This window comes from Narcine bancroftii, chromosome 1 (genome assembly GCF_036971445.1).
Source record: "Narcine bancroftii isolate sNarBan1 chromosome 1, sNarBan1.hap1, whole genome shotgun sequence".
NCBI classification, from domain to species: Eukaryota; Metazoa; Chordata; class Chondrichthyes; order Torpediniformes; family Narcinidae; genus Narcine; species Narcine bancroftii.
Genome location: NC_091469.1, coordinates 283,015,239 through 283,043,177, shown reverse-complemented (window position 1 = coordinate 283,043,177; position 27,939 = coordinate 283,015,239). Strand labels below are relative to the sequence as shown.

The following is a 27,939-nucleotide window of genomic DNA, read 5'->3' as shown; positions in this document are numbered from 1 at the left end:
AGATTCCCTGTCTTGCCTACAGGCTACTTTGGAGATTGAATCATTGACCAAAAATTTGTAGCTGCTGGAATAAAAATGAGAAATAAAAACAAAAATGTGGGAACTTATAAGGCAACATCAGCATGGATACTGATGAAGTATTAGAACATTACAGCACAGTACAGGCCCTTCAGCCCACCATGTTGTGCAGACCAATACAAACCTAGAAAAAAAGCCAAACCTTCCCTACCTTATAACCCTTCTTTTCTTTCATCCAAGTGCTGGAATCTTTTGGTACCAGCCTCCACCACCACACCTGGAAATGCGTTCCAGGCACCCACTGCTCTCTCGATAAAAACTTACCTTGGACACCTCTGCATTGGGATGGGCTGTGGCGGTCACATGACAGCACTGCCCCCTACCTAGTCGGAGGACACACCAGCTGCCAATCAAGGTTTGGTTTCACCCCATGCATTAGTGCACACATTGCTGTTGGCCCCATGTAAATTTTTTGCCTATACTCGGCCTTGGGCCATTGGCTGTTGTAATTGGATTAACCCTCCTGACACCAAGCCATTGGTATCTGTAAATGACCTGAACTGGACCCTCCATCACTATAAAGGTGCCATGTTATTTTTTTCTCTCTTTGCCAGCTTGGGGCTCTACCCTGCTTCACTCCAGGCCTAGAAATGTGGAAGAGCACTGGAGAAACTGTTGGTAAGATGTGCTCTGTTAAAAGGGTTGGGAGCATTTAATTAGTGTCCCTTGTAGCATAGAGCTGGGCCTGCACTGAGTCAAGGGGTGATGGGGCATCGTAGTGATTTTTCCTTGTTCATTGTATGCACAAGGTAGGTAGGTAGGTAGGTGTGGGTGGGTGGGTGGGTGGGTGGGTGGGTGTGTGCGCGCGCGCGCGCATTTTTCTCCAACACTATTTTCCCCATGTTCATTATTAATTGTCTGCTATTTCTTTCCCACAGCTGCTGTAAACTGTGTGTGCATGTTCATCACTTGCCTTCTGTAAATAAAATCCTTCCCTACCAAAACTGTATTTAAAGTCCTTGCCTTTGAGACCAACCAAACCTGTTTCCTAATTCACAACAACCTCCCCTAAACTAACCTCCCTTCACTTTGTAGAGATCAGCAGCATTTAATCGAGTGACAACAGCATTAATTATCTCTGCCTACCCGCAGTAGCACTTGCTTCACAGTTAGGAACACTTTAATGTGGTATGACAAGTGAAACTGGCAGCAAGAACAGAATCAGCACATATTTGGAAAGCAACCAGTGATCCAGAAAAATAAGTACAAACCTCAAGATTAAAATATTGCCTTTCGGCCCATGAGCCCATGCTGTCCAATTACACGCAGGTTTTTTTTAGTGTGGGTCACAAACAAACACTTCACAACACAGATCGCATTTAAAATGCCAGAGCTCTGCAGAGCTGTGCGGACGGTCCAGGCTCCATTTCAAAAACTTTGAAGAATGCCTGTAAGGACTTCACAAGTAGGTGTTAACTGGACATGCTGTGGAGTAATGGATTATTGCTTTGGAAAGCAACAGATGAACAGACTCAGAAGATTGGGTCCGGTGCCACAGTCTCTCTGAATGTAGTTCGCTGTTCTAAGAGGGTCATGTGGCTTTCTCTAAAAAAGGGAGAGAGAATTCAATTCTATAGTTCAGCAGCAGCAGCTGGGACTGGAACAGGACAAGTTGGCAGGCTTGTGGAAAAACCCCATTTTGAAGATGGGTTGTGAGTTCTTAATTCAGCTTGTTCAAAGCCCTTGAGGTCCATACAAGAAGAGATGGCTAGCTGTATAATGTTACACTTGAAATAATAGAAACAGAAAAGGAGCTCTGTGGTGACCTGAAAGAAAGAGATTATCATCTGGAAAACCCTGAGGGGGCAGTTTCTTCAGCAAGACATTGAAGTGGCTGATCTGAAGGAATCAGTTTGTGTCCAACGAGCAACAAATCTCTTTCTGAAACCAACAAGAACTTTCCTGAGTAGTAACAATTAACCTTTCAAGCACCAAAGCCTGGTGAAATTCATAAATGTTAAATTCTGTGCACAGTACAAGAGTTGCCTGATACCGGTAAACTTGGAGGAATGAGAAGTGAGATCGATCCGTGAATCTAAGAACTTTTCTGAACTTATACATACATTACATACGCGTGTGTTTAGAATTCGAAGGGAGTTAAGTTAGGTTAAGTTAATAGTAGCAAGTTAAAGCTTGATCCTGTTTTCATGTTTAAAGATAATTAAAAGCAACTTTTGTTTAACCATTTGTCTTGGTGAATTTCTATTGCTGCTGTGTTTTGGGGACCTCTGGGCTCATAACAGTCAGTTAAAGGCCCACCAATTTGTGCTTGTATTTAATTGAACAGATGAAACCCAAGTTGCCAAAGGTTAACAGATTACATTGCACAGTCATGATTGTGGATTGCTTTTTTAAAAAATATAGAGACATTTGGATTGGATAAGAATGTAAAACTGGTGGAATACTTTTATTATATTCAAAGGTTAAAGGCATTAGCTAATTGCCATTCTAAAGGCCATGCATGTTGACTTGAAACTACCTTTGACCACATTTGTCACATGACATAATAAGCAGAACTGTGTCCAAAAAGGATCTTGAGGTACCTGAGGATGCATAAAAGGTTGACTGGTATGGCAACAAATGGGATGTTTTAATCCGGGAAGACTGAACCCAGAAGCCATTTTTAAAAAAAGCCATTGCAAGATCAACAACAAAGAATCGAAATTTCTTCCAAATTACCTCCTTCATTCAGAATTAAACATTTAATTTTAAAAAGTGCCGAAGGAAATCAACAAGTCAAGCAGTGTTCTTTGTATTGCAAAGATAAAGATATATAACCAATGTTACAGACCTGAGCCTTCATCAAGGTACAAGCAAAAAAAAAACTGGCAAGTGCTTGAATAAAATGGAGGGGGGTGGGGGGGGAAAGAGCATAGGCCCAGACAAGAGGGCATAGGTGGAGGTGGTGGGAAGGCACAAAAGAAAGAAAGGTGAGAAGAGATAGGGGAGGGGGTTGTTCAAAATCAAGATTCCTTTATTTTGTATTTTGCGGAACATGTAATATTTCATGAAATTCCCTTCTGCCTGCAGTAAGTCAGACAAAAAAGAGAGCTCTCTGAATGAGGGGGAAGTGGGTTGAGAGAGAAAAGGAGACAGGAATGCAGAAGAGGGAGACGGGGAGAGGTCTATTGGAAACCGGACAAGACAGTGTTAATGTCATCCAGTTGGAGAGTGCCCAGAAAAATTAGATTTTGCTCCTCCACGTTCAAACCACTTGAGTCGTGGAGGCAACTTCTGCCATTGTATTCAAGTGGAATACAAGTCAGAATGTTAATTCAAACCTCACTTAGATAATGATATAGCAAGCAGGACTATATATGGAAAAGAGCTAGAAAATTGGAGTTAAAGATTTAAGGAAGAAAGGAGGCAAATGGAGCTCAATTATCTGCAGAGCCTGTTTCTAGGCTTTATATTCTTTTACATTTCCAGCTCAGATTTTAAACATTAACATTAAATGACTGGCCAAGTTTTCGATTAAAAATTGCAATGCATTCTTGGAAATAAGTCATGAAATAATGCATTAAATAACAGAACTACAATTGTTAGATGTTGCAAATTTTTCCCTGAAGTTACTGGAATTTCTAGGATGTGGGAAAGTACAGTAGACCATAACAATCCAAAACATCCCATTCAATCAAAGCAAGCACAGATTCACAATTTACATGCCTCATATCAAACAGCTACATAAGTTGATGCACAATGTAAAACAAGTTCAGAGAAACATGGTCTGTGTCTTGTCTCAGAAAATCATGGGGTGGGGTGGTACATGTGCTGACAAAAACAGAAATCCAACTCATCCAATGTTCAGCAAACAAACATGCTGGAGAAACACAGCAGATCATATGGCATCCAGAGGAAGAAAGGGCAGTTGACATTTTGGGCCTGAACCTGTCTTCAAGAATGCTGAAAATCAGCCTGAACAAAAATGTGGAGGAAGGAAAGTAGCACAGACCAAGGAGACAGAAGGATGAGGGAAAAGGGAGAGGTCAAGGAAGGGGGTGTTAACTGATATTAGAGAAGTTGATGTTAATGCTATCTGGTGGGAGTCTGCTCAATAGAAACACAAGGTGCTGTTCTGCCAATTTGCGGGTGGCTTCAACTTGGCTACACAAGGCTATGGGCAGGTATAATAGTGTGGCAGTCAACTGAAGTGATTAGCCACTGGGAGGTTGGTCTGAAACTGCGACTGCCTTTTACTTTGTATTAATGTTGTGTAACCTGCCAAGTTTATCTAGCACATTTATATACTGCATTGGACTCCAGTCTCTGCAGATTTTTGTCCATCCAATGTTCAAATCTTTCCTACACCCAGCTACAAAATCCTATCTCTGAAGTATGGTGAGTCCCTGACACCCAAAACTAAACACATCTCTGGTTAGCCAAGTTCCATTCTCCTTCAGCATCACACATTCTCTGTAAAATAATTGTTCCTCAATCTGCAGGCTTGTGCAATTCCAGTGAGGTGCCAGAGGATTGGAGGGCAGCTCATGTTGTCCCATTGTTTAAAAAAGCTGAAAGGGGAAAGGTTTAGAGGGAAAACATTAGGGGAAAGTTCTTCACTCAAAGGGTGGTGGGAGTGTGGAATGAGCTGCCATCTGATGTGGTGAATGCGAGCTCGATCTTGAATTGTAAAAATAAAGTGGATAGATACATGGATAGGAGAGGTCTGGAGGAGGTCAATGGGACTAGCAAAATAATAGTCAGCATAGACTAGAAGGGCCAAATGGCCTGTTTTCTGCACTATAGCATTCTATGGTTCTATCACTGACCATGATGACATTCCAGATTTCCTGGAATTCCCTACTTCTTCAAATCCTTGATCTTATCTTGGATTCTCTGAGAGATCTCACTAACTTCTGCTCTTCGTTTCTAAAACTACGTTGGCTCAAACTTAATTTTCCTCATATACTCGAGACTCTCGTCCTCCTCCCACCTCACTCCACCTACTTCCTTGTCATGTTAATGACACAAATTTCAGTTGAATTTCCTGATTCTAAAATAATGTCACAAAAAACTGCTGCTTAAACTGAGTAGCAAGATCTTGGACAATGGAAAACATCCATCTATAATTGGCTAAACATTTATCACCACTATTAATTGGCTCGATCTCATGTCTCAGAAGGGAAGTCCAACTGGGGAGGTTTGCTCTCCAAATCTCCAAGTTAAAAATATTGCCACTGCTAAACTGATGTGCACAACTCGGGGAAGGGGGGAGGGGGGTTCATTTTCAACAGAGACTGGGTCCTCAGGGGAACACCCAGTGTCTATTTTTAACTTCCTGCCATGTCTGAGTACTAACAAACAAGTTACACGATTACATTTTCCACAGGCTAATCCTTTCAATTATCTTGACCCGGTTGGACCACTTTCTAGCTTTTTTGATCCAAAAACAAAGATTGGTTGTAGTTGGTGGGGGGGGGGGGCATGAAAATATTGTTCATAAATACTTAAAGATCACCAGAGGGGTCAGTCACCTAAAACATTTCTCTTGCCTGAACCTGCCTGTTATATAGTAGTTGGGGTTTTTTGTGCATCCAGCATATGCAGTCTTGTTTTGCTATCGTGACAATATCTTGTTCTGTATAAACACATCTTCAGCCATAATCTATTCCTGGCCAGAGCTAGAAGATTCCTGTCAAATCACAAGTGTTCAATTTGGTAATAAGGGCAGCACAGTTAACGAAGTGGTAATGCTGTTTCAGTGCCAGCGACTGGGTCCATGCTATCCACAAGGAGTTTGTACATTCTCCCTGCGTCTGCAAGGGTTTCCTCCGAGATCTTTGGAGGTCAATTGGACAACTCAGGCTCGTGGCTGAAAGGGCCTGTAATCATGCTCCATGTCTAAATTTTTAGAAATTTACAATAAAACACAAAAATTATGCAAATGCATTTGTATTTGAGTTTGGCCAATATTCCTGCTCATTCTCACCAGTGAATTTCCAGGAGATGCAAGATCTGCTCTGCAAAATATTTTGGCACCAGCATTTCTCCTTTGGTGGAATGAAGCATTCCCATTTCCAGTTGCCATGGAAATTCGAAGAAGGAGATGAACAATGTTCAGAAACCAAACAAAAATGCTGGAAAAAGTCATTAGGTCAGGCAGCATCTGTGGGGGTGGGGTAAAAACTGCCAACATTTCTTTCCGTAGATGCCCACTGATTTGGTCTCTCCAACATTTCCAGTTTTGTTTTCACAAATTGAACATTGTTTTCAATTAACTATAGTTGTGTGGAGCTAAATTATGGAGAATCACTTAATAGTTAAACAATTTCAAAAGTTATGGGTAGAGCATCATTGTGAAGTGTTTAGCCTATTTTTAGTTAATCAGCGCTGTCTCCGCTCCATCCTCAACATTCATCAGAGTGACTTCATCACCAACATCGAAGTACTCGAGCTGGCAGAGTCCGCAAGCATCGAATCCATGCTGCTGAAGACCCAACTGCGCTGGGTGGGTCACGTCTCCAGAATGGAGGACCATCGCCTTCCCAAGATCGTGTTCTATGGCGAGCTCTCCACTGGCCACCGAGACAGAGGCGCACCAAAGAAGAGGTACAAGGACTGCTTAAAGAAATCTCTGGGTGCCTGCCACATTGACCGCCGCCAGTGGGCTGATCTCGCCTCCAACCGTGCATCTTGGCGCCTCACAGTTCGGCGGGCAGCAATCTCCTTTGAAGAAGACCGCAGAGCCCACCTCACTGACAAAAGACAAAGAAGGAAAAACCCAAAGCCCAACCCCAACCCACCAATTTTCCCTTGCAACTGCTGCAACTGTGCCTGCCTGTCCCGCATCAGACTTGTCAGTCACCAACGAGCCTGCAGCAGACATGGACATACCCCTCCATAAATCTTCATCCGCGAAGCCAAGCCAAAGAAGAAGTTAATAGTGTAAAATGAAGGTTTGTAAATTATTGTTGACCAGTGAAATTATACAGAAGTTTCAATACTCACTATTGTGCTCCTTGTTGTACTGCTGAAGAAGTTGTCCTTATCAGAAAGATCAAACCTAAGGAAGAAAAAGTTGTTTAATTATGAAAAGGAGAAAGATTTCAATTAACAAAATGAGGCTAAGATCATAGCAGCTGCCATGGAATTATGACAGCTTCTGGAAAAATGAAGAGCCCATTTTAAATTAATAAAAAAATAAAAGACTTCATTATGAATGACCTCTCCTTTAAATGAAAGAGTGATAAATGCAAAACTTTAAAATCTTGACAGTTCCAGAGAATAATGACCAGAAAAGCTGGATTTGGTACTTCCGGGTAAAGCACGTAGAGCAACTAGAGGCGTGGAGGGCTTTGGGGAGGAAAGAGAAACTTTGAGAGTTTAATTTTATCATGGGATGTGGAAAGCCATCTACTTGAATATGCTAAACAAGATTTCATATCACTGGAGTTCTTTTTTGGGCTCAGAGGAATCTAATTTCACAAAATATTCCATGTACATTCATTAGTAGAGGTGATGTTTAAAAGACAATTTATTCTTTATGGAAAATTGAACAACTCATTATGAAAATTTTATAAATATTTTGAACTAATGAAAGCGGAAATCGATTGCTAAATTCATGTGACCCAAGTTTTATCTCTGGAATAAAGAAAGATGCATCAACACTTTGGAAGTTGGAAAGATGCCATTAGTAACTAACGAGCTAACAGTGCTGGTACAAGTGCAAAGGTGACCAAAATCCAAAGTGGGTACAGTTCTAATACTTTCAGACTGTTTCTTTCCCTTACTTGAAGAAGTTATTGGAAGCATGCGATTTTAGTTTAGTGTTCCACGTGGCAATATTTGCGAATGTTTTATGGTACCTTCCAAGCTCACAATGTGTCAAAGTTACACTGTTCAATGAAACTCTCGAGCTGCATTAACCCCAGGTTAATGGAAATTGGTTTTAGAAAAATAAGTTACGTATAGACTTATGTATTTTATACATACAAAGCAAACATGGTTTCATGGATTTCTGTCATCTTTTGTTGGATTGGAGCAAAACTGAAGTTAAACAATCAATTTCCAATCAAATATCATATCAGTTAAGTTAGCAGAGACAAAGCTATGGATGGAACAGAGGAAACCAAGGCTCCACTTTCCTGTCTGTTTAGTTTATTTACATAGCAGGAATTTTGCAAGAAGAATTAGCTGCATTCAAGGGGGTAATCCTCGCAAGGTGTCAGGCCCTGGCAGGGTACTGAAAATCTGAGCCAACCAACCAGCTGGAGTGTTCATGGACATTTTCAACCTCTCTTTGCAGCAGTCAGAAGTCCCACCTGCTTCAAAAGGGCATCAATCATCCTGGTGCCCAAGAAGAGTAGTGTGAGCTGCCGCAACGACTACAGCCCAGTAGCACCAACTTCTACTGTGATGAAATGCTTTGAGAGGCTGGTCATGGCCAGAATTAACACGTACCTAAGGCAAAGAACGGGGCCTGCTGCAATTTGCCTACCATCAAAATCACTCCGCAGCAGATGCAATATTGCTGGCTCTGCACTCAGCTCTGGATCACCTTGAAAACAGTATTCATACATACGGCCTCTTCATCAACTACAGCCCATTATTCCCTCAGTGCTGGTTAAGAAGCTACAAACTCTGGGCCTCTGTACCCCTCTCCGAAACTGGATCCTTAACTTTCTCATCGGAAGACCACAGTCAGTATGAATTGGAAGCAACGTCTCCTCCTCACTGGTTATCAAAATAGGTGCACCACAAGGATGTGTGCTTAGCCCAATCCTCTACTCATTATACATCCATGCCAGGCAAAATCCAGTGTCATCTCCAAGTTTGCCGACAACAAACAGCAATGAGGAAGCGTACAGGAGGGAGATTAGCTCATTGAATGGTGCAACAACAATAACCTCTCACTCAATATCAGCAAAACCAAGGAGATGATTGTGGACTCCAAGAGGTGGTCAGGGGAAACGGCCCAGTCCTCATCAAGGGCTCTGTAGTGGAGAGGGTCAAGAACTTCAAATTCTTGGGTGTGAACATCTCAGAGGATCTGTCCTGGAGCCTCCATGTTGATCCAATCACAAAGAAGGCGCATCAGCGACTATACTTTGTGAGGTGTCTGAGGAGATTCAGTACGTCATCAAAGACTCTTGTAAACTTCTATAGGTGTACTGTGGAGAGCATTCTGGCTGATTGCATCAGTGCCTGGTGTGGAGGCACCAACTCTCAGGACAAGAATAAACTCCAGAGGGTTGTTAACTCGATCTGCAACATCACAGGCACCAGACCTCACTCCATCGACGACATCTACATGAGGCGGTGTCTTTAAAAAAAACAGCTTCTATCCTCAAAGATCCCCCACCACCCAGGCTATGTCCTCTTCACTCTGTTACCATCGGAGAAAAGGTACAGGAGCCTAAAGATGAGCACTGCCATCAGATTCCTGAATAATCATTGAACCAAAGACACTGCCTTACTTTTCGTGCACTTTTTTTTTTACTTAATGTCGTAAGAGGGTTATAAAATGAATGTTTGCAACTATGATGCTTCCACAAACACCGAATTTCATGACTTGTAAATGACAATAAATTCTGATCTCAGGCTAATGAACATCCCTAAGAAGACCACAAAAAACACAACTTTATATTTCTCTGATAATTGTAGAAACCTGTAGTGCATAAAACACCTGCCAAAAGTTTACTTAGATGGCCACAGCATTTTAAAGTGTGCTGCACTCTATAAAGGTTAAATAGGTGTGATATGAATGCAACTTTAATTTTCGTTCATGAAGCAGTCCTGGAAGGTTTCATTGTGTATTGAGATCTAGTGCCAACTTCATTCACACAATTGTTAACATTGTAAAATTGAGGCAGCCCCAAATTGGACTGATTTACAATATCTAATCCAAGAAGGAAGCATAATATTTACAGAAAATAGGAAAAAGCAGAGGATGTAATATTTCTTTGTGAAACCTTCAGCCCATTTTCAGGAGAAAGGTTACTGAAGGTAAACATCTTTCTGGCTTCTCTGCTTTTCTTCCTGCACCAGTACAACTTGAGATCTATCAGCCTCTCAAATCGTTGCACCTTCAATTCAATTGTAACCAGATCATTTCCCAACCCGTCTCAGATCTAGCCAGAACAAAAACTACACCAGTTTCAAAAATCAGGCATTGCCTTTGATTCTGTGTCGACTGCTGGTCCCAAGTCCTTTAAATTTGAGCAAACAGTGTGTGTGTTGGCTTCAATCCTATATAACTGGCTTTAAGAACCTTGCAAGTATTCTACATTCTGCTGCCAGCAAGCAGGTGCATCGAGCCCAGTCACAGGGTCACAGATCTGAGCTTCTGAAGAAATTCCAGATCTCTTACCAAGTTTAAAGTACAGTCAACACCTACCTTAGAATTTTTCAGAGTTGTGTTCTGAGAAAACAGCATTTACAGTGACAGCCAACTTAGGTTCGAATTCACAGTTCCTACAAGAAGTTTGTAGTTTCTCTGTGTCCTGCATTGGTTTCCTCCAGGTGCTGTGGTTTCCTCCCACGTTCCAAGATGTACAGTGTTAGTAGGTTAATTGGTCATAAGGGCGTATTTGGGTGCCACAGTCTCGAGGGCCAGAAGGGCCTGTTACTGTATCACTAAATGAAATTATAACTATTTGCAATATTTCATGATGTACGGCTGCATCATCTGTGCCTGCATCAAGAAGCACAAATTGGAAAAAGTATTTACTTTAAAGAAAAATTTCACAGAACTAATTTTATTCTGAATTCTGCAAGGGTGAACTTGTTTTACATGAATGGCCATAACATTGGAGTGGCCTGTAATGGTAGTGGCAGCACAGTTGGAGTCGCATTTAGTGCAGCACTATTACAGCGTCAGCATCCTGGATTCAAATCCTACATCATCTATAGTGTCAGCATCCTGGATTCAAATCCTACATCATCTATAGTGTCAGCATCCTGGATTCAAATCCTACATCATCTGTAAGGAGACATTCTCCCCTTAACCCATGTGGCTTTTCTCCTCGGGTGTTCCTGTTTCCTCCCATTCTCAGAAAAATATAGGGGTTGTAGGTTAACTGGGCAGCATGGGTCGGAATCGACTTCTGCCATGCTGTGAATAAGGAAAAAATGTAAGACGGTCTTACAGCAATCAACATCTAATTGGTGCCAATTTTGGTTATTTGATAAAGGAAAATATTACAGTCCAAATTATGGCAGTCTGAAAGCAGATGGAAGAGGAGAAAGGTTACTTGCAATAATATCAAATGTAATGCCAGAAGACTTTTTAATACTGGGGAAAGGGTGGCAGGCTGAATAGAATGAAGGGCATCACTTCACTGGGAGTGTGGGGGGGGGGGGGGGAAGAAAAGAGATGGATTTATGAGAGAGAGAGAGAACATTGAAGGAAAAAAGTGATGAGGCAAAAAGGGACTAATGAGATGGCTGTGAGAAAATGCACACAATGTCTTTAAATTTAAAATTTAAAATTTTACAATTTTAACATTTAGATGTACTGCACATGAGCCCATGTTGCCCAATTACACCCAATTGACTTACAACCCCCAGTACATTTTGAACAGTGGGAGGAAACCGGAGCCCCTGGGGAAAACCCATAGACACGGAGAGAATGTACAAACTCTTTACAAACTTAATTTCAAAAGAATGGACAAAAAGAAACTGGAGATGCAAGAGACTGCAGAGGCTGGAATCTGGGGCCATATCAAAGTCTGAGCAAAAAGTTCCATGGTGAGAGCATGATGGAGCCACACTTTAAAACTGCTGACAACATAGATTTAGTTACATAAAATTTAAAATTAAACTTTAAATTTAGACATACAGCACTTTCAGCCCACGAGTCCGTGTGCCCAAATACATCAAATTGACCTACAATGCCCAGTATGATTTGAACGGTGGGAGGAAACTGGAGCACCCAGGGAAAACCCACAAAGACACAGGGAGTACGTACAAACTCCTTACAGTAAGCATTGGATTTGAACCCCAGTCCCTATCGCTGGTACTGTAACAGCGTTGCGTTAACCACTACCCAACCGTGCTGCCCCTTGAACTATCTTGTACTCTCCTCTCTCCTTTGAAGTTAGCCTCAGCAATCATTCATGTACAAGGCTTCAGATTATATGAACATTATTAATGAGGAACGAAAGTCAGCCGCTCAAACCTGCTCCACTATTTAACAAGGTTGTAGCTGATCTGATTGTGAATGCAAACTTTTATCGCTGCTTATCAAGGACCCATCTGCCTTTGCTTTCAAAATATAGTATTCGCAGATTCTGTTCTGGTTACCCTTTGAGATAGTGTCACGAATACACTCAGAGGAAACATGGCAGCTCATCGGTCTTAGAGGGGAAACCTCTCATTTTTAAGATGATTCCCCCTCTCTCTACATTCATCCAGCGAAGACTCCTCAGGTTGTTTCATGTCTTCATCAAGTCCCCTCCCTTTCTATTGAACTGCAGCAGATAAAAACTTATCCTGTTTTTGGGAAAGGGATCCCGAAAGGCCTCAGACTTTGAAGGCTTCCTGATCGTATCGAAGCTTTGGATTTGGAGCTCAGGCTGCCAGTGGTTTGAACAGGAGTCTGTGCAGCTGCAGAGGTTGCGAGAGCACTGGAGCTGAATCCACGGACACTCCGTATCTGAAGGGACCCCCTTTTGCTTCTCTTTCTCCTATTGTTAGGGGTGCAGGGCAAGGCTTATGATGACTCAATTGCCTTAAGGCAGAGGAATGTTGAAGTATATCATGTATATTACATTTTCATGTATTGTGTGACAATAAAATGAACTTTTGAACCTTTTCCTCACAGTAAGACCAGGTACAAGTCCAGTGAACCATTACAGAATTGTTTCCAATCCCTTAACATCATTTCTTCAAATTTGCAGGCAAATAAAATTTATGGGGGACTCCCTCAGCAATGAAAAATAACGTTGTTATTTTCCCAGCAGCTTTATTTGCTCATTGTGAATCATTCAACTGGTTTCCAACGTGTTCTGCATATCAGAGTTCTGCAACATTGGCACAACTGTTTTTTGATTGCCAAAATGGAGCAATTAATATTTTCCCTAATTAAATTCCATCTGCCAGACCTCAGACAATTCTCTCCCTCTCTCTCCCGTATGTGCATGTTACCTAGAAGAGGGCTCAGGCCTGAAATGTTGTAATATATCTTTACCTCCTAAGGACACTGCGAGACCTATTGAGTTCATCCAGCATTTCTGTTTTTACTTCAGGACATCAACGCCACGCTGTAAGAATGCAAGGCGGAAAGTGGTTGTTGCATTCACTACATACTTCTCAGTATGCCATTTTCAACACAGGAACAATGAAATTAACATCTGTATTAAAATAGCAAGAGAACAAAGGTGCTAAGCCTTCATCTGCTGATACCACGAACAGCAAATCTTTGAATAGCATCAAGTTCAAGGCAACCATTTAAGATATTATTCCATCTCATGTCTTTTTGGATCACTGGTCTGATTCAACACATTGCAGCTGCTGGCAGCAGAATGGTAGCCTGGTTTTCTGTTCAAGAAATTCAATGGAATCGTTTAGCTAAGGAGACTTGTTGAAGTCCCTTCAACCTATTATGGGCTGCTGTGCTTGCAAAGGAGTCTTCTTTCCCCACCATGCCAAATGTTTATCTATTTGTTGCAAGGCTTTGCACAGAAACACATCTGAAAATTCGGCATATCCACGCAAGGAGATAGTTATAGGAGATAGTTCATGCTGAGACTCAACTTGTGCCTTTTTTTTTTAAAAAAAAACATCATCTCCCATCCCCTCCCCCAAGATTCCACTACTGTCCCATACAAGGATCAATAAACTGATGGCCAGTTAAGCTACCAATCCACAAATCTGAGATGTGGGAGGAAACCGGAGCAGCCGAGGGAAACCCTCTTGGTCCCAGAGAGGTGCAAACTCTACTCAGACAGCATCCCAGGTCAGGTTTGAACCTGCATTACTGGTGAGAAGCAACAGCTCCATTGCTGTTCCACTGTATTTGGACAGGAAGAGGATTTCAGCTGCAACCTATTTTTGTTTTAAAGAGGGCTCACTGAGGGTGAGCAAATTTAATTTCTTGGGAGCCACTACCTCAAAGGACCTTTCCTGGACCCAACAGACTAATGGGATTGAGAAGAAAGCACGTCAGCACATCTACTTCTTTAGGAGTTTGCCGAGTTTTGGTATATATTGGAAATCCTGTAAAATTTCAACAGATGTGTGGTGGAAAGTGTACTGACCGGCTGCATCACAGTCTGGTATGGGGACACCAATACCCCTGAGCATAAAGCCCTGCAAAAGGTAGATGACACAGCTCAGGGCATCACAGGCAAAACCCCTCCCCACCATCGAGAACATCTACAGGGAATGCTGCCATCGGAGAGTAGCAGCAGGAATCATGAAAGATCCACACCACCCAGTACATGCTCTGTTCTCGCTGCTACCATCAGAAAAGAGGTACAGGTGCCACAAGACTCACACCACCAGGTTCAGGAACAGCTGCTCCCCTTCCACCATCAGACTCCTCAACAACAAACTCAATCAGGGACTCATTTAAGGACTCTTACACTTTATTGATTTATTTTTTCTGTATTGCACAGTTTGTTAACATTTCTTTATTTGTTTACATGCGTACAGTTTCTTATTGCACTACCAATAAGCAGTAATTCTGCCTGGCCTTCAGGGTTGTGTGTCATGTATCTATTCTGACAATAAAACTGAACTCTGAAGTGTGTTGCAGAAACCCTCAACCAGCTTTAAATGTTCCTGTGATGCTTGAGTTATCTCGCTGAACTGCAAGCAAAACAAACTCCCTTACTGTACCTTGGGACATGTGACAACAAAAATCAAAATGCAGGGCTTCATTGGAAGACTGGAGAGATTAAAGATAATTTTTAGATAGCATGGATATTAGTGCCTGAATAGTTTTCCCTGTGCAAATTAACACGTTGAATTTTCAAAGTTGTTTTGTCTGAAATACTGTAAACAAATGATACCACATCCACGTAGAAACTAGAAGCAGGCCACTCAGCTCCTGAAACCTGCTCTACAATCAAAGAATGTGGGCTAATCTGAATGCCACTTTTATTCTAATCAAGAACCTATCAACTTAGAAATGCTTAAAGTTAGTGCATTTACTCTGAAGGAGACAATTTCATCTCTTCCCGGTTTGAAAATAAAGCATTGACCAGTTAAGATAGACCAGTTAAGTTCTAGATCTTTGGTGCGGTGAATTATCCTCACTATCTTGTCAATGTCCCCAAGGATTTTGTGATTCAATCAAGTTCTTTCTATGTAAAATTTCAAAGGATGCAAGTGTAGATTGTCCAAACTTTTCTCACCTTTTCTATGCTCTATCATTACAGATACAGTGTCGAAAGAACCAAAGACTTGTTGATCCAAACCAAGGCTTTTATTAACTAGAAGAATGGAGCGTATCACATGTAGGTCAACCAGTCCAGAATAACTTGGTCTGGCTAGGAGCAACCCTTTAAGACCTGCCAGTTGGCGTGGCTATGCTCTCAGCCAATCACAGTCATCCTACACTACAATCTGTACATATATACATTAGTGATAGAATCTGTACCATCACATACAGGTCCAACACATCTTCACTAAACTACTTCCAACACAGCAACATCCTCAGTTAAAGGACATCAGTAGGATTCCTGTTCTCAACAATGTCCTGCATAACTCAAGCATTACCTCCCCACTTTTGGATTTAAAACATCCCCAGCAATAAACAATATAATCTCAGAATCTGTTCCACACACATATACTTACAAATGCTTCTTCTCTCTGGAGAAGGGGTAGGAAAGATGCTTGAAAGTCAAGTTGTTATGCTCCTCCACTTTTGGTCGCAAAGGTGAAGTAATTTTATGAATGAGATTGGAGATTTTGCTGAGGACCCCAGTTTTCTGCTTTACTTCATACACCTGAAGAATTAGTAACAGTATTAAGTCATGGTATGCTGTGAAAGCCGAGATAGAGCAACAAAAATATTTCAGAACAAATTAGAAAGGGCCCTAATGATTTGCATCTATTGTAGTGTGACAATTTGTAATATCAATCTGAGACATTAATAATTTCTCTCTCTCCCCACAGCTGCCATCTTTTATTTCAAGTTTAAGGTATTTTCATGCAGGCAACATCGCATCATCCCACCCCGGCCACATTTTCTTCTCCCTCCTCCTGATGGAAAGATGATTCACGAGTATGAGATCATGCATCACCAGAACTTTCCTGCTCTTATCAGAATCACGAACAAACCTCACACGAGTAAAATTACATTGCCTTTGCTCTGGTCTCTCTGCAACTCTGTACTGGATTATTATTGCCATACGACATGTGGGTTGACGAGCTGAATTGCATGCAAAACAAAATTTCTCACAGTACCTTGGTTTGAACGTGCTCATTTGTTCCAGGAAAAAAATAATCTAAAATATTTTTGTAGGTTTTGGCTAAATTAGGTTTTAAAAATATACTTTATCTCAGAGCTCTGTTGTAAACACTTTCAATGTTTCATAGATCTTCCATTCTTCATTTTAATCTGTTTAGTGTTTAGACCAACAGATAATTTTAATGTAATATTTCCATCAGCAAGGTTAACTAACATTTTAGGCTGCAGCCAACCCTCATCGTTATCTTGCATTTATCCAGTTTAAGATTCTTCTCATTCCTTCTAGACTTTGAAGAATTTACAAGCAATTTTAAATTAACTGATGAGGATTCGTTGGCCAAAAGACATCTTAAAGCAGAAATCCTCTCGATGATTCACCAGGACACTAAAAGTGGATCTAAGCACATCACACACTGCAAGCCAGCATGGGAGGTTCCAAATAATTCAATGTGTCAAAATTCTGTCCAACTCTTTCCCTTCCTGGGAAGGCACAAGGTTATTATGGATGGTCAGCCCGGCTTGTTGCAGGGTAGGTTGCATCTTCATGAACTTGTGTTTTACAATGATGTTACAAAAGTTATTGATGAACGTAGGGCAGTGGATTTGTCTACACGATTTCAGTATAGTATGTGTCATCATCCCTCATGGCGGAAATCCATAAATCTTTTGTAGCTTGGATTTAAAATTGGCTTGACCACAGGAGAGGATAGTGGTGAAGGACTTTTGTTGTCTGTGATATACAGTACGTGATTTGGCTGAAAATACAAGTGGCTATTGGTGGAGCTGTAAGTAGCAAAGGTGTTATCAAATGATTTTGCTTGATTTTAATTTTATAGTCCTACAAGTCTGTGCCACTGAAATACACCCTTGTGACCAATTATCTTCTAACCCCATGTGTTTAGAATGTGGGAGGAAACCCATGCAGTTACAGTGAGAACATACAAACACTTTACAGACAGTGGTGGATTCGAACCTGGGCCTTTGGCACTGTTCTCGTCATGAAATATTTATTCTTTTTCCTTCTGAAAGTTACTCGAGTCCATTTCTAGCACTTTATCAGGCAGTCCCAATCATTCCTTAAACTTAGTTACTGTAAACTCAACCAAATACTTGATGATCACCACGTGAACTGCCCTCCTTTTCTTCTCCTTATTTGGATTGATCTCATCCTACGTGTCTTTTCAGTATAAAGTGCCAGAATAATACCAATGTTACACTGCCCCCTCTCAACCCAGAGAGAATAAAAATGGCATTGGAGCCCATGCCAATCTAATCACAGCCTTGTGCAAGTTATATCACTTGCACATACAACATTGAAGGGTTTATTTCAGTTGTTGGAAGTGATTTACTATTCATTTCATCCATTTCAAAGCATTCCCCAAATAAAGTCAGAACCATGATTACAAAATGCTTATGGCATTGGGGCACTCGTACATCAGTGTGTTGTTCAAGTTTTGAAGAGAGCTCCATGTTACTCCCTCAGCAGTCCTAAAGGGAAGAAAACATGCTCCCTTGGTGTGTTGTTCTGATCCCAGCAAGTGTGTGACAGAGAACCGAACAGATGGATCCAATCCAGCATCGCAGAGGAATTTCTCACAACCTCACTTCAATCAGGTCACTCTAAAGAAGCCTTTGAAATGTGAACTCTGCTAATTAACTAAGATACCTTGCTCTGAACTTGTTGGCAGGGAGATTTGTTCATAGTGACTTTTCGTAAAATCACTCAAGACGAAAGAATTAATTACAGATGTGGACAATCTGCAAGAGACATTTCACAGTTAGAACAATTCAAGTTTAGTTGATGCGCAGTCGATAGCTCCCTTGTTCTAATATTTGTACTTTGGTTCAGAATCCAGTGCAGAAATGCAAGCACAAAATTTTTGGTCAATATTACAGTGCAATGCAGGAGGGCTGCATTGTTTGGTGGGCTGACTTTCACATGGAACGTTAAACCCACGTTCCCATATGGGATGGTGGAAATCAATGCAACAAAAATATTTCACTCACTTCATGGCTTCGTGAACCCTCTGAAGTAGCAAAGACTTTATCCAAAATCCAGTGGTTTTATAGAAAGTTTAAAAGATCAATCTTCTCATATGCAAATCAACTTAAAATTAACATGACCGCTTTTGTTAAATTTCAAAAATCTTTATTTTCTACATTCATTAATCCTCATCACTTTGGTAACTGATTTTTAAAATTTATCTTTGGTGTTTGCTATCTTTTTCATTTAATTTGTATTATTGCGGTGTGTTTTGTTTGCATATTTTATTTATTTATACATCTATCTATCAGGATATCTTCTCTCTCCTGATTCATCCCCAACCATTTTCACATTCCACAACTTCCAAATACTGTAACCAGGTCTCTTTTGGTCATCAACTTTAAAAATAGCAGGGACTGTGTGGAATGGGGCCAAGGAGGATTGCTGGCAATGGGAACTCCCAGCAAAGTACAGAACCACACAGTAAGGAGATACCTACAAGTCAGTGCTAAAAGGCAACAAGGAATCTGGGAAACAAGCTCCAAAACATGATTTCCTGGTCATGCACAACATGGAGAAGACATCAACGTTTGTACATAATTCAATGCATGTATTTGAGATGATCAAATCACAGGCTTACTTTATATACTTGTGGGATACTTGATCCTGCGTAAAAAATCAATCCCCCTATTTTTGGTCCCGACTGCCCGCCGGAGATCCCAACACCCCAACCACAGATCCTCTCCAAGGTCGCCCACCCACTGGAGCTCCTAACGCCCCAACTGCAGATCATCACCCCGGCCACCTGCCCATCTGAGATCCCATCCTCGCCGAGGTCACCCACCTACTGGAGCTCCTAACGCCCCAACTGCAGATCATCACCCCGGCCACCTGCCCATCTGAGATCCTATCCTCGCCGAGGTCACCCACCCACTGGAGCTCCTAACGCCCCAACTGCAGATCCTCACCCCGGCCACCTGCCCATCAGAGATCCCATCCTCGCCGAGGTCACCCATCCACTGGAGCTCCTAATGCCCCAACTGCAGATCCTCACTTCAGCCACCTGCCCATCTGAGATCCCATCCTCGCCGAGGTCACCCACCCACTGGAGCTCCTAATGCCCCAACTGCAGATTCTCACCTCAGCCACCTGCCCATCTGAGATCCCAATGTCCCAACCACGGATACTCACCCCGGCTGCCCATCCAAGCGAGATCCCGAAACACCAACTGTACATCCTCACTCCGGCTCCCCACCCATCTGAACTCCCAATCACCCAACTACGGATCCTCACCTCAGACGCTTGTCCATCCATCTGAGCTATGTCCCAAATGTGGACTTATCACTAGTACTGGCCATTCGAGCTCCAATGTCTTAAATTCCGCAGGGACTTACCATGGTCAAAAATATGACTCGTGTAAAAATCCACCCCCAAATTTGACCTGAGAAATTGGTCCCCAAATCTCAAATATTACACAAGTATATACAGTAAATATTTTAGTTTGATTTTTCCCTGTCAGGCATTTTAAATTTTCATATGGTTGCGAGAGGCATGAATTCCCCTCTGAAAAAGGTTGCTCAGAAAAGGAATAATCTTTCAGGCGGAGTATAAAAAATTAACCACTTTTTTTTACCTTGTAGTATATATCCACGTTAAATTTTTTTTGGAAAAATTAGCGAAATGTTCTAAAGCAATTTGTCATTTTATATTTGTTGGCTGTTAATGAACTGAGAGCAGTCAAATATATTCATAAAGCATTAGATTTGGCAGAGAACATGTTCATTTAGCAGTGACAACATTAGGGTTCAAGGGTTCATGGAACCGTGTGTCCAAGCCATTTAAAAATAAATGTTTGCAATTTGTGCAGTATGTGAGCTGAAAGCATTTACGAAATTAGAGAGGAAAGGAAAAGGAAGGCCTCGTAAAGTTCCCCTCTCATGTTTGCCCTCCTGTGATCTTGGTCCATAACAGCATTTTTTGAAACAAAAACACAACCACTTCATCTGCTCTCTTCATAAAAATTACATCTTTCCAACCCCAAATCCTGCTCTTACTTGAAATAAAATAACACTTAGTCTGTTAAGTAGGAAATGTAGTGTTTTTGTTTTGGGGGGGGGGGGGAGAAAGAGTGAGAAAGTTGATATTTCTGGTTGATGACCTTGCATTAGGGAAGGGTAGTTTTAGGGGATAATAGATAGAGTAGGTAAAGCAAGGGAGGAAATAGATGGAGAAAATACGTTTCAAAAGATGATGGAGTCAAGAGAGAGCTCAGTTCTTTTTCCCTCCCAGAAAATAATTGTACATTTCTTACCAGTCACCAAACTGGAAAGTCTTCAGGACAATCTTACCTTGTGCAATCATACAACCTGCACTAACTGATGGCCTAAATCAAGACCAAGTGTCAAACCCTTTTCTATATTGTAACAAAAATGCAAAATAATCTTGGATCTATAAATCAGAGCCGAGGACCATCTAGAACCTCTCACATCAGTGAAATTTGTTTGAAAAGTAGTCTTTTAGCCTCACTCTCACCCCACTCTTTCACCTTTTGAAATGTAATCCCTCCTGCAGAACTTAGTGATCTCAGTTCTCACCTCCATCCATTTCCTCCCTTGCTTTCTCTACATAAAATCTACTACACCTCCAGTACTATCCTGTCCTAGTGCAAGATCATCAACCTGAAACATCAACCTGAAACTTCTCTCTCTCACCACCACATTTACAACTTGACTAAGAGTTATTTTATTTCAAGTAGTTGCAGGATTTGAGTTTGAAAGATACAATTTTACTTGTAAGAACTTTATGAAGACCCTCAAATGAAATGCATGCTTTAACAAGTACTGTTTTACACCAAGATAACAGAACCAACATGAGAGGGGAATTATGCTTTACAGGTACTCCTGTTGCTTTTCCTCTAATTCATAAACGTTTCTAGCTCAAATATCGTAAACATGTTTTTTTTTTTAAATGATCCCAGTGTCTGGAACACATGATCCCAGAGGGTTTGCAAAGGCACTCTGGTCAACAGAGATATCTGCCTGCAGCACAGCAGAAGGTCACAGTTCTCCAGTACAACCATGAGACAAAAATGGTGTCTCAGGAAGTTTTCTGGCAGCTTGTGTGGAGAAGGATGACAAGGACTGGTGCAGTAACTTCAGAGCACAGGTGTGGTACTCCGGCTGGGGTATTTGGCTGTGTAGGAAGGCACATCCCTACCTTGATCTGGTCAGTAGATGTGTGGCCACTATGGAAAAGCTGACCTCAATTCTACAGCAAAGAAACAGGCCCTTCAGCCCAACTTATCCTTGCTGACCAAACTAGAACCTTTTTCCTGAAGTTAGCCCAAATCCCTCTATATATTTCCTCTCCATCTACCCATCAAAATATATTTTAAAAGACATCAATACCTTTTAGCTCTCCTCATCAATTCTATTATATATCCTCAATCAGATGGGGCAATGGGAGAGTTTTCTATTTTTTAGTAAAATCAAGTATTCACCTTGAGCTAAAGGATGATTATGAGAGCTAAGCACACCATTGTTCTAGTTTCCAGACCATTAATGCATGAAGTGATTATTATTGCTGGGGATTTCAACCAGGCAAACCTCAAATCAGGCCTACCTAAATTCCATCAGTATGTGAACTTTGCTATGAGAGAGGCAAACACACTGGACCTTGTGCATACGAACATTTGCAGTGTGTATCGGGCAGAGCCCTGCCCCCACCTCAGATACTCAGACCACATCTCTGCATTGCTAACCCCAGCATACAGACCATTCGTCAGGCACTCCAGACCAGTTCTGAAGCAAGTTAAAACCTGGCCAGCAAGGCCATTTATACACTCCAAGACTCATTTGAGCACACTGACTGGAGCACATTCAAGGAAGCAGCAACCAGTGGTGACTGCATCAACCTGGAGGAGTATACAGCATCAGTGACCAGCTACATCAGAAAGTGTTCTGACGACATCGCTGTGCCCAAGACCATCGTAACCTGCTCTAATCAGAAGCCATGGATGACAGCGGAGGTGCGTGTGCTGTTCAGGAACTGAGACGCTGTCTTCAGAGCAGATGAGAAGGTAGCCCAAGCTTCTCCAAAAGCCAAGCTGTCTAAAACCATCAGGGAAGCAAAGCATGCACGTGCCCAGCATATTCACAGTCACTTCCTATTTAGCAAGGACATGCGATGCATGTGGAAGGGCATCCAAGACATCACCAATCAGAAGACTACACCATCGGTCTGTGCTGGTTATGCTTCCCTCGCAGATGCACTGAATAAATTTTACGTGCATTTTGAGGTGAAAAACGATATTGCAGCAAAGAAGACCACCCCTCCTCCAAGTGATCAGGTGCTGTGTCTTGCAGTGGCCAATGTGAGAAGTGAGCTAGGCAAGGTCAACCAATGGAAAGCTGCTGGACCGAATAACATCCCCGGCAGAACGCTCAAGCGATGTGTGGATCAGCTAGCAGATGTTCTTACTGACATCTTTATCATCTCCCTGAGAAGCCTCATGATCTCAACGTACTTCAAAACTGCCACCATTGTCCCCGTGCCGAAGAAGTCGTCTGTGTCCTGCTTCAATGATTACCACCTTGTCGCATTCACATGATGTCATCATGATGTGCATCAAGAAGCTTGTCATGAGGCACATCAAGCTCCTGCAGATCCTCACCCCGGCCACCTGCCCATCTGAGATCCCATCCTCGCCGAGGTCACCCACCCACTGGAGCTCCTAACACCCCAACTGCAGATCCTCACCCCCAGCTTGTCATGAGGCACATCAAGCTCCTGCAGCACCCATCACTGGACCCCCTGCAGTTCACATACTGACCCAATCACTCTATGGACAATATGATTGCCACAGCCCTTCATCTAGCTCTCACCCAGCTGGAAAACAAGGACTCATATGTTTGAATAATGTTTATTGACTTCAGCTCAGCATTCAACACAATCATACCTCAGTACCTGATAAGGAAGTTGAATCTGCTGGGTCTTAACACCTCTCTCTGCAACTGGATTCTTGACTTCCTGTCAGGGAGACTTCAAACAGTCCAGATCAGTAACAGCATTTCCAAGCCCATCACAATGAGCATGGGGGGTCCCCGGGGCTATGTGCTTAGTCCATTGTTGTTCACTCTGCTGACTCATGACTGTGCAGCTAAACATGGCTCAAACCACATCATGAAGTTCGCTGACGACACGACTGTGATGGGCCTGATCAGTCAGCGTACAGAGATGAGGTGCAGTCACTAATGGACTGGTGCAGAGCCAACAACCTGTATCTGAACGTTAATAAAAGAGATGGTTGTTGACTTCAGGAGGGCCCAGGGGGACTACACTCCACTGACCATTGACAACGCAACCATTGAGGTCATCAAGAATATCAATCATGCTCCGCTGACCATTGACAATGCAACCGTTGAGGTCATCAAGAGTATCAAGTTCCTTTGAGTGCATGGTGGAGAATCTCACTTGGTCCCTGAACACCAGCTCCATAGCCAAGAAAGCCCAGCAGCCCTCTACTTCCTGCGAAGGCTGAGGAAAGTTCATCTCCCACCCTCCATCTTCACTACATTCTACAGGAGATGTATCAAGAGCATCCTGTGCAACTGCATCTTCGCCTGGTTTGGAAATTGTACCTCCTAAGACCATAAGACCCTTCAGAGGATTGTGAAGTCAGTGGAACAGATCACTGGGGGCTCTCTTCCCACATTGAAGGACATCTACAACACTCAATGCGAAGGTCAATAAACATTGTGAAGGACTCCACACACCCCTCATGTAAACTCTCTTCTCCCCTCTGCCATCTGGTAGGAGGTACAGTAACACTCAGGCCCTTACATCCAGATTGGGCAATAGTTGTTTTCCCCAAGCCATCAGACTCCTGAATTCCCAGAACATATGTGGATAGCGAATCATGGATTTTTACTGTATACATCTTAATATTTTAATATTTCAATGTGTTTAACTTCTATTCTAACTTCTATTTATGTAGATCTCCTGGAGAAACGCTATGTCTTTACTGCCAGCATAATAGGAACGATAAATAAAGGTGAATTGACTTAAATGCTTACAGAGTGATTGTGTTTTGATCACCCGCAAACACCCAGGTTCCCATGGAGCTAGTTTTGCAACAACACTGCTCAGCCAGGTAAGAAATGGACCTAGTTTGCTGCATACATCCTCTTCATGAACAAGGCAAAACCACTTCATGTATTGGGCTTTTCCCCCCCACAGTCTTGTCAAATAGTGATGTACGAACAGACATAGTCCCTTCTCTTACACTAGGACCTACAACAGCACAGGATAGGCATTTTCGACCAACATGTGTGCCAAACATGATGCCCAAATTAAACCAAAACTCTTACTTCCATATGTTCTATATTCTCTGCATATCTGTGTGTCTGACTAGAAGCCCATCAAAAATAACTATTGTCTCTGCTTCCAGCATCTCTCCTGGCAGCCTGTTCCAAGCACCTACCCATCCCCTTAAACCCCACCAGGCTCACTTTACACACGTCTTCTCATAGGTGACATTTTTACCCTGAGAGAAAGATTCTGTCTGTCTGTCAACAGAATCCTATGAACTTGATCCTATGAAGGGGAGACACTGTTAGCATTCCAGTTTGCACAACGCTATGATAGTGCTAGGGACCAGGGTTTGAATCCAGTGCTGTCTTTAAGGAGTTTGCATGTTCTCCCCAATTCTGCGTGGGTTTCCTCCAGGCACTCCGGCTTCCTCCCACCCTGCAGGGCTGTAGGTCAATTAGGTGTATTTTTGTGGGCCGAAAGAGCCTATGTTTAAAAAAGTAAAACTTCTCTCTGTCTCCTCTCAGCCTTTTGCTTTGCAGCACCAGAGACTCCATTTGCAGCCTTATTTTGCTAAAACTGGCATGTTAATTTTCATGAAGTATTGCTGATGCCTCCAGAAAACAAACTGAAACGTATTACAAGTTACGATTATTATCATTGCAGCCTCTACCTTTTTAGTGGGCATCTTAATCTTGAGGAATTCCGCCTCCCTGCAGAGTACATGCCACGGTGTGTGTATCTTCACAAATCCTAGCCCGTAAGCTTTCGTCTGGGAGGGGGAAAGAGCACAGCAAATTACTGCAGTTTACAAAGGAAAAACTCTCTCTCAGTTACTTTCTAGGGACGTGTTGATGCTTTAAATTCCACATTCAATGAATACACTCTATTACTGCCTGGAAACCAATGCTCCAATCTTGGGCCATCAGTTTTGCAGATTTTCTGGTGTACATTTAACCTCCAACTTATTCCACAAAAAGAATGGCTACCATGGATTAAGTCCAGGCATTTTACAAACAGTTTGAGTCCTTATCAATACAGAACTCAACTTGATGCTTCTCCACTTTTCTACATTTGACAGGAGGTGCTTGATACCACCACCAAGAGAAATGACTCTTTCTTCAGGAAAGTATCCCACTGTCCAAAATTGTCAGGGACTCAGTGAATACTGTCTGTGAATGGAATGCTACCTATTCCCCATTTTAACAAATTAGTCTTACTTCACTGTATTCCATTGTTTTATTTTGTCTTTTGCTGGAAACTACCCCAGCACCCCGGGGGATGTTTTAAATCAAATTGCTCGGATTTTAATGATCAGTGAATAGTTAAATGCTGATTGGATAAAAGAAAAGTCCAATCATTGTTGAACACCAAGGCCAAGACTCAAAAGATGCAATACTGGAGAGGAAAAATTAAATATTAGTTTCGTCATCTCAGAAGGAGGACATGGGAAAGAGGAGTACACAAAAGTGCTGGAGAAATTCAGCAGGTCACGTAGGATCCAAAGGAATTAAAAGTCAGTCAACATTTCAAGCCTGCGACCTTCGTCACGAATGTTAAAAATCAGGCAGACACTCAAATGAGAATGTAAAGGGGAAGGAAAGGAGCACAGGTACCAGGTAAAAGGTAGTAGGTGGATCTAGGTGGCAGGGTCAAAGAGAAAGAAGTTGAGAACCGATTGCAGGAGCGAGCAGAGGGGTAAAGAAGGAGAGCTCTCTGATAAAAGGAAGGGAAGCTGGAGGAAGGCAGATAGAGGGGTGAAGGAAAGAGAGACTTTGGAGGGGTAAACAGAAATGGGAGATGGAAATACAAGGTTACGGTTCCTCCAATTTGCAGGAAGCTGTGGCCAGACATGTCTGTGTGGTGATGGTAATGCGGAAGTGAAGTAGTTGGCCACTGGGAGGTCCTTGTTGATGCAGTGAAGGTCCTCAATGAAACGATCTCCCAATCTGCATCCAGTCTCCCCACTGTAGAGGAGAGCACTAGATACAATAGAATCGCAAGTGAAGCATGGTGATTTTACAATGACCGTTCCTGCTAAAGAGATTCTCTGTGCCAGCTCATTATCCTTGCATTTCCTGTGATTATTTTTCTCCTCCCAAGTATCATAAATCCCTCAGATGAAAAACAATCAGAACCAAACCTTCAAAAACGTTACCTGCTTCACCTGAGCTGTACAAAAAGTACAGAGGAAGTTTTGCATTTTGGGATAAAGTGATTAGGTATGGACAGTATTAAACAGACACACCTGCTCTGTGCCTGTAGAATACAATAATAGTTAAACAGCAAAGTCTGCAGACACTGATTGTTTTGTAATGCACAAAAGTGCTGGAGAAACTCAGCCGCTCATACAGCATCTAAATTAAGGGCTCAGGCCTGCAGAGTTTCTCCAGCAATTTTTGGGTCTGAGACAGAATATTCACTTGATAAGCATTTTTGATACTATTGCTTGTGGATTTGTGATATCTCCATTAACTAATGTTTGTGGAATTATTTAAAACAAAAGACATTGTCCATCAAGTCAGGATTATATTCAAACATCAAAGGACAAGATGAAATGACACACTAACAGATGCTTTTAAACATGCTCAATGCTAGAAATCTTGCCAAAACATATCTTACAACATTGATAGATTGGGACAGTGAAAAACAAATCATGAGAATGACAGAACAAAGACTGACCCACCACCAGACAGAAATCACCAGTTAACAAGGCAGAGGTAACTGGTGATTCAGGAACTAATGAAACAAGTCAAAACAATATGTTGTGAATAACGGCAATAACTGGGTGTGATTTGTCACATCTGCAGCAAAACGGTTTGAAATTTAAAGCCCAAGTCAATTTGCATTTACCCATTTTATTAGGTTATGATGAGAAGTGCAAATTTAAAATTTAACAGAATATAGTTACCAAACGGATGCTTTTATTTAAAAAAATGCAGTTATTCACTCAAATGACTCAACAAAATGATGAACTGGGTACTCTTCATATAAAGATCCAACAGTTTCATTTATGACCCTTTCATCTTGTTCTTTTTAACATTCCTGGCAGTCAGAAAAGCAGATCAAACAAAGGGCCAAGCTGTAATCAAACTTGGTGATTTTAATCACAGACAACTTCAATGCCATAGAACAATCACTGTCCAATTATTTTACCTTACAGTGACAAAAGGTTATTATATTCAAAATGTAATCACTCTTTTATTCACTC

The 27,939-nt window shown here is 41.9% G+C and overlaps 1 protein-coding gene across 1 annotated transcript in view; it reads right to left on the bottom strand.

Moving 5' to 3' along the window:
- Positions 1 to 27,939, bottom strand: part of LOC138745087 (anoctamin-1-like) — a 243,741-nt gene that overhangs the window by 148,975 nt on the left and 66,827 nt on the right. Inside the window, exons 4-6 of the mRNA XM_069902195.1 lie at positions 25,402 to 25,500; positions 15,820 to 15,971; positions 7,027 to 7,081 (exon numbers count right to left, since the gene is read on the bottom strand). Coding sequence (XP_069758296.1) covers positions 7,027 to 7,081; positions 15,820 to 15,971; positions 25,402 to 25,500 — 306 coding nt within the window. The remainder of the gene's footprint in view (positions 1 to 7,026; positions 7,082 to 15,819; positions 15,972 to 25,401; positions 25,501 to 27,939) is intronic.